General features: G+C 41.7%; 1 protein-coding gene across 4 annotated transcripts in view; it reads left to right on the forward strand.

Annotated features, from left to right (window-relative positions):
* The first annotated feature begins 287 nt into the window (after positions 1–287).
* Positions 288–14,202, forward strand: part of col4a4 (collagen, type IV, alpha 4) — a 43,503-nt gene continuing 29,588 nt past the window's right edge. The window contains exons 1-20 of one of the 4 annotated variants that reach the window (XM_029171234.3): positions 288–511; positions 1,409–1,521; positions 1,692–1,734; positions 3,792–3,863; positions 5,465–5,599; positions 5,677–5,838; positions 5,932–6,000; positions 6,259–6,294; positions 6,404–6,466; positions 6,612–6,647; positions 6,802–6,843; positions 6,981–7,061; positions 8,216–8,260; positions 8,357–8,419; positions 8,594–8,638; positions 9,036–9,089; positions 9,236–9,296; positions 9,603–9,707; positions 9,826–9,981; positions 10,084–10,173. In XM_029171234.3, coding sequence (XP_029027067.1) covers positions 1,487–1,521; positions 1,692–1,734; positions 3,792–3,863; positions 5,465–5,599; positions 5,677–5,838; positions 5,932–6,000; positions 6,259–6,294; positions 6,404–6,466; positions 6,612–6,647; positions 6,802–6,843; positions 6,981–7,061; positions 8,216–8,260; positions 8,357–8,419; positions 8,594–8,638; positions 9,036–9,089; positions 9,236–9,296; positions 9,603–9,707; positions 9,826–9,981; positions 10,084–10,173 — 1,393 coding nt within the window. In that variant the 5' untranslated portion in view covers positions 288–511; positions 1,409–1,486. The other 3 variants (XM_029171231.3, XM_029171233.3, XM_041073404.2) reach the window with 3 other exon arrangements.

A 14,202-nucleotide genomic window follows, 5' to 3' on the forward strand; every position in this document is an offset into this window, starting at 1 on the left:
TCACATCAGCACATTCAGAGTCTTTAACATCAAGTATGAACCAGCAAAATAAAGACAATCATTATTAGAAGAGAAAGAAAACGTAGACAAAATAAACTCCTTATCTTCTTCTAAACACTGCTTCTCATTCATTGAGTCGCAGTTGACAAGCGAGGGTTCGGCTCAGCTCAGGGTTCGATGCCTTGTAAGGAGACACTTGACTGGATGTAATTATAATTACAGAAGATATAATTGTTAAATTAAAAATAAGATTAAGAACATTTTCAAACATTACTGTTAAAAGTTTGTTTAGTTGTTTAAACTAAAGCGGCCACCGCTTAAAACCGGATCCACGGGTTTCGTCACAATTCCTGCAACTTTTATTTTGAAGGACGCACGCTGGGGGCAGGAAGTGTATGTGCGCATGCACCTGCAGACGGTTTGTGAGAGTGGGCTGCTCAGAGCTGCAGCTTCAGTTGAGTGGATTAACTCCAGACTCTGGGAAGCTTCATACGGAGCGCGAGACCTTCAGGTAAGCAACACCTGCCTGCGTGCGCGCGTGCGCGTGAGCGAGAGGCTCACCTGCGCTGTTACCTGTGTGACGTCTGAATTGCTCCTCAATAAGTTCTAACGAGTCGATGACGTCAGAAGGTTAATTAACGCTAATAAAAAAAGTAGGAGAAGAGGAAGGGGCTGATTTAGAGCACTGAGAGGTTGTTGTGCTCCAGTGTTTCGAACACCTGTAGAATTCACGGTTCAGTCAGAAATAACAGCGTAAACAAAGCAAAAGCAGTTGATCTGTATGGTGAAAAACTATCCTGTGCCTACTTAAAATTGATCAGATGTACTGAGGTCAGCGAGGTCATACTACAATGCATCAGACAGTAAGAGCTGTACCATGTTGAGTACCGAGCCTCTGTAATGGACACAGTGTATCTGATACTGCAGTAGATCATGTACAAGTACATTACAAAGTTACAGTCTAGTTGTTCATACGTGTGTCTTGCTGGATTTATGACATCATACTCGTTTACAGAGTTCAGTCTCAGTCAGTGTCTCCCTGGATGCGTCGTATCAGGGCTCTAATGTTGGAACGGGTCTCTGTGGACGCGTGGCTCACCAGAACCGTAGACCCAGCCCTGTAACCTCCCACCGCTCTGTAGTCGTGGGGATGTAGAAGCTAGCTATAGCATGCTGCGTGGCTAATGCTTTGTTAAGGTGCAAAGATACACACAAAGAGGAGAAACCAGGAGGAATGTGAATCAACAGCAGAAAGATGAAGATGCTGGGGTTGCAGGTCCGACTGTGGGAGTGACTGGTACCGTGCCTGAGCTGCTGCTCCTATAGAGACGTATGGGACATACAGTACCCACAGGTCACGTCTGTAGATTTAAATGATTAGGTTTTGGTTCTGATTGCGTCTCTGCAGCACAACCTCTGGTATCGCAGCATCGGAGGGTCCTCATTGGCCAAGAAGCAGCTGGAGGCGGGGTCCGGGTGAGGGAAGATGCTGCTGGCGTCCTGCTCAGCCACCTGGCTCTGGTAACACCAACTTAACCTGGAGACACACTCACACACACACACACGCGTCTCATGGTAGATGTAAACGGTCCCGGCCCGCGTTGACCAAACCAGAACCTGTCCAGCCTGCAGCCGATGGATCGGAGCTGCAGAATGCTGATGTGCTCTGCTCGGTGTGCTTCCTCCTGCAGGTGCCTCCTGATTGTCCTCAGATGTCCTCCAGCAGCGTCTGGGGTGAGTTGATCTGCTCATCCACTGATTCACACACCATCAGGCCAATTTGTTCCACATGTTGGGATAAATGTGACCAACATGAATGAGGACCTTCACAGACTCCACGTGTTTGTTGTCTGAGCAGCAACTACCATCTACGTTGACAGGTCAAAATATCAAATGCTGCCTTATAGGTTTCCATTAAATTCAGGATGATGTTGTTGCCACAGTAGTTCACTATGAGGTTTAATGCGCCACCAGTTCTGGGCCCAGTCATCCAGCAGGAGCCACTGAAAGGTTTCTATTGTTGTCTGTACACTAAGACTAAGCTTTGCTGAACTCAGGTGAGACTGACCTGCAGGTGGAGTCAGAGGGTCACCTCTGGGGTCTGTCAGGGATTATGGGAAGGACAGAGGATGATGGTGGAGTGACACAGGATGACCAGACACAACCCTGTAGACTCTGTCTTGTCTAAACTCTCCTCCACCCTGTGAAGGTCACAGGGTTCAGTCTGTCTGAACAGCGGCGTCATTGCTTCGTCACATGCTTCATTTGTTCCACCAATCAGAGGCATCTCAGAGTCTGAGATGAGAGATGACAGAACCACTGAGGAGTAAAGGATGGTGGTCGGAGGATGGAGGAGAGGACCTGGAGGCTGGTGCTGTGACGAGAAGTGACTGCAGGTAGACGAGTGATGGAGCGAGGATGGTGTGAACAAAGTCATGATAGGAGATAGAGCAGTGGCCACATTCCTGGTGCTGATAGCTACGCCTGAGTGGTAACCGCGTTTACACAACGCTGCAAGAATGCGGCGGCTACACAAACACTGCTGCATGCTGGGAAAGTAAGTCTGGGGCCTACAGGAAAAAAAACAGTCCATTAACTCAGTGTGGGATGATGAAGTGGGTCAGTCAGTGTCAGGTCTGCTTGTAACAGTGTCAGACAGACTCAGCACCAAAAACTACTGATTCAGCAGATTGATTATTTTATAACAGTATCAGTCCAATAAACGCAGGTGATGCAGACTCAGCAAGTGACCCAGGCCCAACAACTGCTCCAAGGTGGGAAAACACCGTTAATGTTGGATTCAGCCATCATGGGAGGAAAGAAATAAGCAATCCATTGAATTTAAGGCAGGAGACTCAGAAATTCAGAAATTACAGAGATTTGAATGTTTTTTTTCCTTTTTATTCTTCAACTTCTTCCCAAGGTCCCAGCGGTCAGGACACAGGTACCGCTCATTATTCCTAACGCGTTAGTTACCACTTGTGGTACATCACGGTGTGTAGTGTCACGTAGGCGCTGCCTCCATCTGATTACACAGCACATGTACGTTAACACATCAGACTCTCTGACCTCGTGCTTTATTATCATTCCTTCAGCGTCATTGAGTTTATACTGATTCCTGCTTCATAGTGGTTACACCAGGTGGTGTGAGCATGAAGCTGTGTCGATGGGGCTCTGCTTTAAACATGTTCAGACGTAAACAAGTAGCATCAGACACAGCAGCTCAGGTAAATCTGATGGTTTGATTCATATCTGACCTCATTCAGATGGTTCAAAGTGCGTGTGGGTCAGGAAAAATGGAGCATGATTGTCACTGACGTTATCGCATCATCTCACACCGTCTGCTTCCTGGGAATCTGAGACGCTTGTCTGCTCTTTACTGTTTACATTCCTGTGTCTGAATGTAGACAATGAAACACACAACGCAACAAATCTCCTGCCGTAACCACAACCCACACCTCAAATCTTCGGTCCCAGCATCCTTCCAGTGTCTCTGAGGGAGGCCTGCTCCACCACTACATAAGCAGTACAGCTCTCTGATATCTGAGGGTTCTTTGAATCTGTAGTGATCCATTCATGTTTATCACTTCCTGGTACTGGCTGAGAGGCCAGAGAAAAAAAGCAGATCTGACCAAAGGGCTGAGATGATGTCTGACATCATCATGATGTCATCACAACGTGCCAACAAATCATTTCCTCCTCCAGAACAATATTGACCTGAACTGAGCTAATTTGATTATTTCCACTCCTGATGTGGCAATATACTGTAATGATGATGTCTGTGTTTCCAGGGCGAGCAGACGGAGCCGTGCGCTGGACGGGACTGCTCCACCTGTCAGTGTTTCCCAGCCAAAGGAGCGATGGTGAGACTCGGCCCATCCACACACTACAGGCAGTCGGCTGCTGAGTGATGCTATTTGTACGGTGATAATGCTGCTGCATGGAGGAGGAACGGAGACATGTGTGGGAAGTCAATTAAACCGAGTTGGCAGATTCCTCACACACACAAACACCCATCACTCCTCTGAGTTCATTTCCAGAAACATCCTTTAAATAACAAAATGAGCCGTGTTCAACAGTCATTCTGGTTGTCATGGCAACATGGGTCCAGGTGTTTCCATCCATAGCTGCACTGGGGTCCAGATGTTTGACGCGAGCATCATTTGTCTACACCTTTCTCCCTCTGTTGTGTAGACGGCAAACAGAAGCTGTGTGTGTGTGTGTGTGTGTGTGTGTGTGTGTGTGTGTGTGTGTGTGTGTGTGTGTGTGTGTGTGTGTGTGTGTGTGTGTGTGTGTGTGTGTGTGTGTGTGTGTGTGTACAGCTGGAGGCAGCAGACAGGCAGAGGGGATTTTGGGAAGGCGTCTGTCGCAGTGATTTCACGGTTGCGTGGTTTCAGAGAAAGGGTGACAGAAAAGGGCCTAACAGAGATCACAGCTGTCACATCTCATCACACACACTGACTCAGCCCAACTAAAAAATCAACAGGATTCTCCTCAGCGTCGGCCCTGCTGGTCTATGATCAGGACACAGTTAATGTGTGAACTTTCTCTTTCTGGTCTTTGGGTGAGCTGTGACAAACGGTGAAGCCCTTTGCCGCTGCAGGTTCAGTCGTCTTACGAAGAAACAACCTGTGGATGTGTTTACAGACGTGTGGTGGGATTTAACACTGATTCAATGTGCAGCCACCAGGACAGCAGCTGCTCCGTGGCAAGAAAAAAGTAAAAAGCATTTGCAGCTTTCTGAATCAAAATGATCTTTCATATTATTAGTAACGAACCTGATGGTTGAATCACCTCCACGGTGATGGAACTCCTCTGTGCCAACAGGCACGGACCACGTGCAACCGGCTTCATGTCCCTCACGCTGAACGTGTGGTTGTGGTCCATTACACCATGAGCGATCATCTGTTCCTTCACCAGGCTGAGACAGGTCCCAGCAGTTCCAATTCTGAATCTGAACAAACCTCAGGAGAAACTAAATGTTCAGCATGAAACCAAATTTGTCCTTCATTCATAAATGAACTTTTTACTTGTTTACTTCTGAATAGTGCTAATTTGGTTCTATGGCTAAGGTTCAGATCACACTTGTTGTCTGTGTTTACACACATGATCTAAATTCAGTTGTGTGAGTCAGGAGGCCCTTCACCTGCTCTAACATCCAGTCCAGACTGAGGAACAGCTCACATACTGCCCTCCTGTGGTCAGACAGCACAGTGCATGTTACACTGGATTCAACTGGAGGCACAAATGTGTTCTAGTGAGAATGTGTTCTATCAGATTAGAACCTTCCTACACATGTTGAAAGGTTGATGTTAAACCAAGTCCCAATTAGTTCTGTCATTTTCTGAAAGGACCCTTGTATTGGAGTTCTATCTGGAAGGCACTGTCAGATTTCTTTTAATCAGGCTTTTGCCGGAGTTGCATCATATTGTGTCAGGATCTAATTGTTTTTTGTTTCTTGCAGGGGGCTCCAGGTCTTTTGGGCCTGCTGGGCCGTCAGGGTCCCCCAGGTTTTCCTGGCTCTCAGGGGCCTCGAGGAGACAAGGGCCATAGAGGAGATGAGGGACCAATAGGAGCTGCAGGAATGAAAGGCGACCCAGTAAATGAACATGCTTCTGTGTGTTCTATGACTCTGTGACTCAGAAGACTCGCTTAAATTTAACTTTGTTGTTCCAGGGGGCTGTTGGTGTTCCTGGTTTTCCAGGTTCAGAAGGAATCCCAGGTCACCCGGGTCCTGCTGGAGGTCCTGGTCTCCCAGGTCTTGATGGATGTAATGGAACAAGAGGACAAAAAGGCTTTCAAGGACCTGATGGAGAACAAGGACCTGGTGGAGAACAGGTCAGAAATGCTGACTGAACTCTGCAGTTGTTGGGAGTAGGAAATATATTTCCTACCACCATGTATCACCACATAAACTGTTCTGTTTGGTAGGGGTTTCCAGGTCCCAAGGGATTTCCAGGAGATCTATCAGTGTACTACATACAGTACCCTGGGGTGCCAGTAAGTACCTAATAAACAAGTACTGTACTGAACCATGTGACCACCTCACTAAACTGAAAAGAGATATAGAGGTATAATAAATATAAATATAAATTGTTACATTAATATTATTGATTGTTATTGATTTAATTTTTAACATAGACCCATTTAAGCACATTCACTCTCAGAAACTTGTGAATCAAATATGAAATCGCTTCAAAGGGTTAAACATCACTGCTCCCCCACCAACACTGACTAACGGCAGTCTGTATCTGACAGGGAGACGCTGGGCCTAGTGGACTTCGTGGACAACAGGTGAGTCCAAAAGAGTGAGTGTGTCCTTCCTAATGTTACTGTTTTAGAGGCTCTGTCCGATCTGAACCTGGACTGAGTTTCAGCTTATCATGGTTCTTTCTATCTGCAGGGTGAAAATGGTTTACCTGGACAAAGGGGACTTTTGGGTCCTGTAGGACCAGATGGAACCAAGGTGAGTCACAATAAACAAGAAACTTAGATAATATTTAGTCTTACAAATAAACCTTCAAATTCTGTTGAAAAGTGTTAAGTTGTATCTTAAAATAGTCTGGTCGGTTTTTGTAGTCTTTTCATTTATTTGTATTTCATCTGTGCAGGGTCTCCCAGGCCTAGCTGGTCCCAGGGGTCCACCTGTAAGTACTACACAGTAAATATAAATGGCCCACAGAAACAGAGGCATCTTGTAGTGTATTCAGTATCTATTATTGAAATTTATAAGTATAATTATAACAGAGGCATCCTGTAAAGTATTCAGTATGTATAGGTGTTGACATGTTTTTTTTTCAGGGAGAAAAAGGCCGATCTCTGATTGGTGATAAGGGAGATGAGGTAACTGTGATCATGTGTCCCCGCCCCCAGCAGCTAGTGGTCAATAGAGCAACCAAGATTTACCAAGACCAAGATAAGAAGTACTTCAACTGTAAACTGTTCTGCCATTACTCACAGTATTACTGGTGTGTCCACAGGGGGAGCAGGGCCCTCAGGGGCCTCCAGGTCCATTTGAGGTTGTTGATCCTCCTGAAGAACTGTACGTTAAAGGAGACCAGGTGGGAAGCCAGATTCTCTAATGGCCAAGTATACTGGATCTCTGTGGTTCTAGTGTTCATTTGTGGTTTTAGTACAGTTCCAATTCACATACTGTTATGAAACCAAACAAGATCCATGCTCTGAATCGAAGAATTACGGTTCTCTTGCATTTTCACTGGAAATGTCCTGGGGCCTCATGTACGAAGGGTACTTACACACAAAAATCCGGCGTAAGCACGAATCTAAGCCTAAGGTCAGATGTATCAAAAAAACATAAAGTAGAAACGTGCGCAGATCTACCGTAGCCCGCTGGCTGGCGTGAATACTTTTCTAAAGCTATTGGTCCATTATTAGAGGATCTATTAGAATCTGGTAGAGGTGCCCGTTCCTGGACCGCGAGGACCCAGAGGAAGCTGCAGACCGGTGCGTAGTGGAGCCTGAGCTGAGTCATGCCAGCTGTGTGGGACGCAATCATCCGCATGTCAGCAAGGCAACGGTTGATCAGGGCAACATTAAAGCGCAGTTTTAGAGAGCAGGTTTACCTGATGTGACTGGACTCATCGATATAAAAGCACCATCACAGGATGAAACACAAGTCAACAGTAAACAGTTTCTGAGTTTCCTGCCTTAATTTCATCAGTGTACAAATAATAAGTGACGCAGAAATGCAGCTACAGTCAGCAACATTGTGTCGAGGTGTCTGGTTTAACGATGATCCATTCATTGTATCAGATTCGAAGCTGGTACCAGATCGGTGGCTTTTGGTCAGTAAATACAGTAATTTAACAGTCTTAATATTATATTATTAATATTATTGATATTATTAATGTTATTAATGTTATTAATATTATTAATATTTCTGTTGCGCATAGAACCTGTGCCCGCTCGGCGTCTTGTGCAGACGCAGACTGTACTTAAATAAATTAACATATTATTATGGAGGCGTGTCACAGACGGAGTCTGCTACTCATTCACCTGAGCTCGATTCCAAGTACGAAGGAAACATGCGTCGATTCGTACTTGGGGGACGTTGATATTTCTGTATGTAGGTAGTTTTGTGGATTTTAACTTAAGCCAAATTTAGTAGGAAATCGACGCAAGTCTTTGGACATGAGGCCCCTGATGTTCTTAACAGTTCTGCTGGTTCAGATGTTGGGTTGTATTGTTTCTTTAGGGTCCTCTGGGGGTTAAAGGAGCCTGTGGAGTTCAGGGACTCCCGGTAAGTCCAAACTTTTGGATCATCTTGCTGCTGAATACTTGTTACTACATTATTATTAAGATTTGGATTAATGTTGACACTCGAAGTGTCTCTCAGGGTGTGGACGCTTCCCCAGGGATCAAAGGAAAGAAAGGAGTTCTGGGATTCCCTGGACCCAGGGTGAGTAATAGTTTTCTCTGTGTTGATGAGTATGGATATGTTCAGGCTGTGTCAGCTCCAATGTTTGTCCTCAATCTTATGAGACTGAGACAAAATAACCCTGAGTTGAAGTCTTAGTATTTTAAAACAGCTTATCCTTAAGACTGAGCGTGAACATGTATTTGTGTGTTTCAGGGATTTCCTGGTATCCCTGGTCCACCTGGACAAAAAGGACCAAAGGCGAGTCAACAAAATGCAAACTGTTAAACTGTGAAAGCAAATGAATGAACAATGATAAGGTTCCAGCTGAATCATTTAGGTGTTCATGTGTGTGACATCACTCGCTGATTAGACAAACCAGTTAATGATGTGGTTAATAATTTAGTGCTGATAAATACTAATTTAAGACCTTGTACGTAAGAACTAGGACTGTAAACAACAGTTTATTCTGTCATGAAAATGAATCACATGGGCTCGGAATATAATGTTAATATTAATTTTGTCCTTCTACTTAAGTACTGTAGTATGCTGAGTATTTGTCTTTAACCCACAGTAGGTTTCATCAGCCAATGAAGTTGTCTGCAGTGAGAAGGTGGGATGTTACTGCTTTACTGAGGTCTGTCTTTATGTTCTTTAGGGGTTTCAAGGAAGTCCAGGTCTTCCAGGTCTGATTGGACAAGAGGGAATAAAGGTCAGTCACTGTCTGTAACGTCATCAACACTGGCCAATTAGACACAGGACAAGACAGAGAGCTGCTTCCTCTTAAAGGATCCAGCCTATAAAATAAATATTTCTTTGTGTTTGGTTTAAAATGCTCGTCTTTGTCTTTGTTCACAGGGCATGAAGGGAGAGCAAGGTCTTAAAGGCCTCCCTCAGGAAGCAGATGTTATCCACACAGGTACCGATGAATGCCCCTGCTGGGATCAAAATGATTGGGTGAACTTGTCCTGAGACACCAACGCTAACGTCATGTTTGTATCTTTATACACAAAGTATCGGAACTCATGGAAAATGCAACTTCAGTGGTATACAGTATTTTGGATTTGGTACTGTGTTGCATAGTCCTATTTCACTGAAGGTGAAATGGTACCATTTAAATCTTAGATGACCCATAGATCTATTACTAATAACCTTACTTAGTGTAAACATAGTAAAAAAACCTCGCCTTTTTTGCTTGAATTCTGCCATTGACACTTCAAAAAAGGTGTCGCTGGCGATCCTGGGGCCCCTGGACGCCGTGGCCCACCAGGAGAATTGGGCCTAATGGGAAGACCCGGTGGTCAAGGAGTCCCTGGTAGAGGCATACCTGGTACGTAGCTGCAACCAAATTATTCCTGCCTAAATGGTAAGAACAAACAAGTTTCCAGTTTTTAAATTCTCATTAGATTTAAGATGATTGAGAATATTGAAACTTTTCTGTTACTCAGGACCAGCAGGAATTGTGGGTCCAAGTGGAGTTCCAGGATTTAAAGGGGATCCTGGAGATCCAGGTTTGGTTTATGCTGGTGAACTCACACCTGGAAAACCTGGAAAACCAGGAACCCCGGGATTCAGAGGGCCCAAAGGAGAACCAGGAAGTCCAGGTACAGTACCATTTTGTTTTTAATCAATTATTCATATGCTCTTTATCTTACACTACTCTGCACACAGCTCTCCCGATGTCAGCTCGCTGTTTTTCTCCCCAGGTCAATACTGTCTTTCTGGATTCCCGGGAGAGTCTGGACAGAAGGGTCAACAGGGACCTTTAGGGCCTCAGGGTTTCCCTGGATTTAAAGGTCTGTCTGAAGTTTACAACTTAACTGACGGATATTTTACAGTTCTACAGTGCTTCTAATGTAACTAGAAAAAGTAATTTCTCGAGAAATTACGTGGGAGAGCTGATCTGCTGCCGCAACGATGACAAACGCTGATTAAGCTGCTGACGTCACAAAGTTTACTACGTCCAAAAGTTGACTACGGCAAAACGATGAAAACGATGAAAACGAGAAAACGTTGACAAAGATTAAAACGATGACAAAAGATGGCGAATAAAAAGATGATGATTAAAAAGATGACCAAGGTCATACTATGACAATATTAAAGAGATGACAATGATTCAAAAGTTGACCAAGGTTAAAAGATGTCAAAGATTAAAAAGTTGACCAAGGTGCATTGTTGACAATCATAAATAAGCTGACTAGCTTTTTGATTTGAAGAAAGTATTTGTAAATAATTACCTAACTATGTAATAGTTTAATAACTATTAAAATTTACCAGTCAGAATCAAATATCTTGCCATTTAGGGTAATAAATTACATTGGTGCTTTTATTTTGAAGGGATTTAGAGGTTGTGTGTGAGTTATTACTAAACTATAAAATAGTCATTAGATAGTCATAATTTATCATTCAATAGCAAGAATAGCCCTATTAACGCAAAAGATTTAGATTAAGCCCTTTCAGAATAAAAGCACTCTAATAAGTGTGAGTGGTTATTTACTGAACTCTAAAGTAGTCTCATTAACGATTGGTAAGTATTCAGAACCAGAAATTTTCTAATCAATCTTGCCATTAAAGGTAATAAATTGTAATTGGTGCTTTTATTTTGAAAGGATTTAGAGGAAATGTGTGGGGGTAATAGCGTAGCTGTCAATTAGTCTTTAATTACCCATTCAAAGGCAAAAACAGTGCAGTTAAAGCTAATAATTGGCATTGGTGCTTTTATTTTGAAAGGATGTAGAGGAAGCACGTGTGGGTAATTACTAAACTGTTAATCTATCTTTAAATAGTCATAATTACCCATCTAAAAGTTGAAATATTGCTATTAAAGCTAATTATTTGGCTTGGTGCTTTTATTTTGAAAGGATTTAGAGGAAGTGTGTGCTTAATTACTACACAATCCAATAGTGTAGTTGAGTAATCAGTAATAAGCATGGAACTGCTGTCTACACTGAGCATCAGCAGTTTGACCTGTCAGTGAAATCTGCAGCTGCGCCGTCGCCATGGAGACGAAAGGCGGGAAAATCAGGCTCACTCTGCTCTGTAAAAGCAGAGTTTCACCCTGTATAAACAGGCTTGTTCCAGCTAAACCATGATAGTTATCACAAAAATTATTTCATTTTACGAGTCCCAAGGCTTCAATGAGCAAATGGTGTGAATTTTATATTTGAGGATAAAAGCTTGTAGCCACAGTGGCAATTTCAAAATATGTCTCCTCTGTTTTTCTCCAGACGTCTGCCGAAAATTATCATTAGAGTCTATGGGAGAATTTCGGGATCTCTCTGCGCTTTGAGGTTGATAGCGACTAAAGTATAGGTCTGAGGGTATATCCAGACACATCATTAGAAAGAAGACAAGTATGACTACGATTTAGTGAAGTAATTATGTTGATAGAGTAAAAATTGTGGCTGTAGTGACGAGTTAGAGACAGAAGTTCTGTCTTAAAAAAGCGCACCTTCTCACTGTAGCTGTGACATCACGCACTCTAACTGACCCAATACACACTAATGGAAAAGCTGAAAATTTAACAAAAACCACATGATATTTAAACGCTCACCAGTCGAAAACTATAAAAGATACGAGGACGCTGATTTACACGGAGAACGTTGAAAGATGATAGACGCTTTTGACGTTGAAATGACGTTTCTACGCCAAAGTATGACGATGATAGACGCTGATGAAAAGAGGGAAGTTGACACAAAGTTGAACGATGATTCCCATAGACGACCATTATAAAAAAACGACGGAAAACGTTGAATAACGGTAAAAGTTGAAAAGCTGAAAACGTGAAAAGTAATAGCCTGCATCGTCTAACGATGACGCACGTTTAGAACGTTGAACGATGATTCTGCGATGAAGCGTTGAGAAGTAGATAGCGACCGAAAAACGGGGCGAAATAATAAGAATAACTAGAAAAAGCATTTCCATAAGAAAATGCACAGTGAATGCTTCCAAGCTGAAAATATTCCTGAAGAGTTGCTGAAAGTAACTGAAACATTTAAAACAGATGAAATAGCTCAATCATGTAAAGCATAGTTGAATGTATCTAAGGAGAAATAGGAATTGATTAAACAGTGCTGAATATTTGCAGAAGAAGCTGAAGTAGTTCAATTTCATATGGAGGAAACACAAAAAAGATTTGCTGAAATTAACAAACTGCTGAAAATCAATTAATAATTTGTTGAATTATAGCCAAATGTATCAAAATGGCTAAATATTGTAATTAAATAGTTTTGATTTCAAGAGCTTAATGAGTAGCTTAACGTTTTGGAAATATTTAATACGGCTTAAATTTGCTTCAGAACAAGTATTTGGATTTAAATTGATAAAAGTTAAAGCTTTGAAGGAAGTGTGTGCAGATAATTGCTGAACAGTAGAATAGTTTCATTAACTGGTTATAATTAACTAGTCAAATTCACAAATGTGATATTTAGGCTAAATAATTAGATTGGTGCTTTTATTTTGAAAGTAATTTGAGGAAGTGTGTGTCCTAAATTGGTAAACTGGGAAAAGCGCTCATTAAGTTGTCCTAAATAACAAAAAAGCAGTCAAAAGCATAAATTAAAAAGGTTTAGAGCTTAGTTAGTTGCACTAAAAGTTTAGTATTCTTATTTTGAAATGACTTACAGGAAGCTTGTGTGAGTAATTGTTAAATTGTTTCATTAACTAGTAATAATAAACCAGTAATAACTGGTATAGACTTATTGCTGATTTACAATTGACCATTCAAAAGCAGAATTTATTCTATCAAAGCAAAAAAATTGATTTAATGCTTTTATTTTAAAATGATTTAGAGATGTATGTGTTTATAGCTAAACTTTAAAATAGTCTCATTACTTGTCACAATTACCCATTCAAAAACAGAGTTTATGCTATTAAAACTAAAAATTTGGATTGGTACTTTTATTTTGAAAGGATATCGAGGACACCTGTGCAGGCAATTTCTAAACATTAAGATTGTCTTATCATCTAGTAACAATACACCAGCTGAACGCAGAAATATTGCCCTTTTTAGCTAAAGATCTGGAATGGGGCTTTTATTTTGAAAGGATTTGGAGAAACTGTGTGTGCAGTATTTTAGTCTAAATAAATAGTCATAATAAACCTGTTGGAAGCAGAAATATTGCTATCTTTAGTTAAAAATCAGGATTTGGGCTTTTATTTTGAAAGGATGTGGAGAAGCTGTGTGTGCTTAATAGCTAAACTGTAAAACAGTCACAATAACCAGTCACGATTACCCATTAAAAAGTATAAATAGTCCTATTAAAGCTAAAAATTTGGATTGGTGCTTTTATTTTAAAAGAATATGGAAAATGCCTGTGCAGGTATTTGCTAAACAGTATATTAGTCTAAATAACTAGTCATAATACACCTGTTGAAAGCAGAACTATTGTTATCTTTAGCTAAAGATCAGGATTGGGGCTTTTATTTTGAAAGGATGTAGAGGGGCTGTACGTGCTTAATAGCTAAACTGTAAAACAGTCACACTAACCAGTCATGATTACCCATTCAAAAGCACAAATAGTGCTATTAAAGCTAAAAATCTGGATTGGTGCTTTTATTTTGAAAGGATTTAGAGGTCGTGTGTGAGTAATTACTAAACTATAAAATAGTCATTAGACAGTCATAATATGTCATTCAATAGCAAGAATTGCCCTATTAAAGGAAAAAATTTAGGTTAAGCCCTTTCAGAATAAAATCACCCTAATAAGTGTGAGTGGTTATTTGCTGAACTCTAAAGTGTCTCATTAACGATTGGTAAGTATTCAGAACCAGAAATGTTCTAATCAATCTTGCCATTAAAGGTAATAAATTGTAATTGGTGCTTT

The sequence above is a fragment of the Betta splendens genome, chromosome 13, assembly GCF_900634795.4.
Source record: "Betta splendens chromosome 13, fBetSpl5.4, whole genome shotgun sequence".
Classification (NCBI taxonomy): domain Eukaryota; kingdom Metazoa; phylum Chordata; class Actinopteri; order Anabantiformes; family Osphronemidae; genus Betta; species Betta splendens.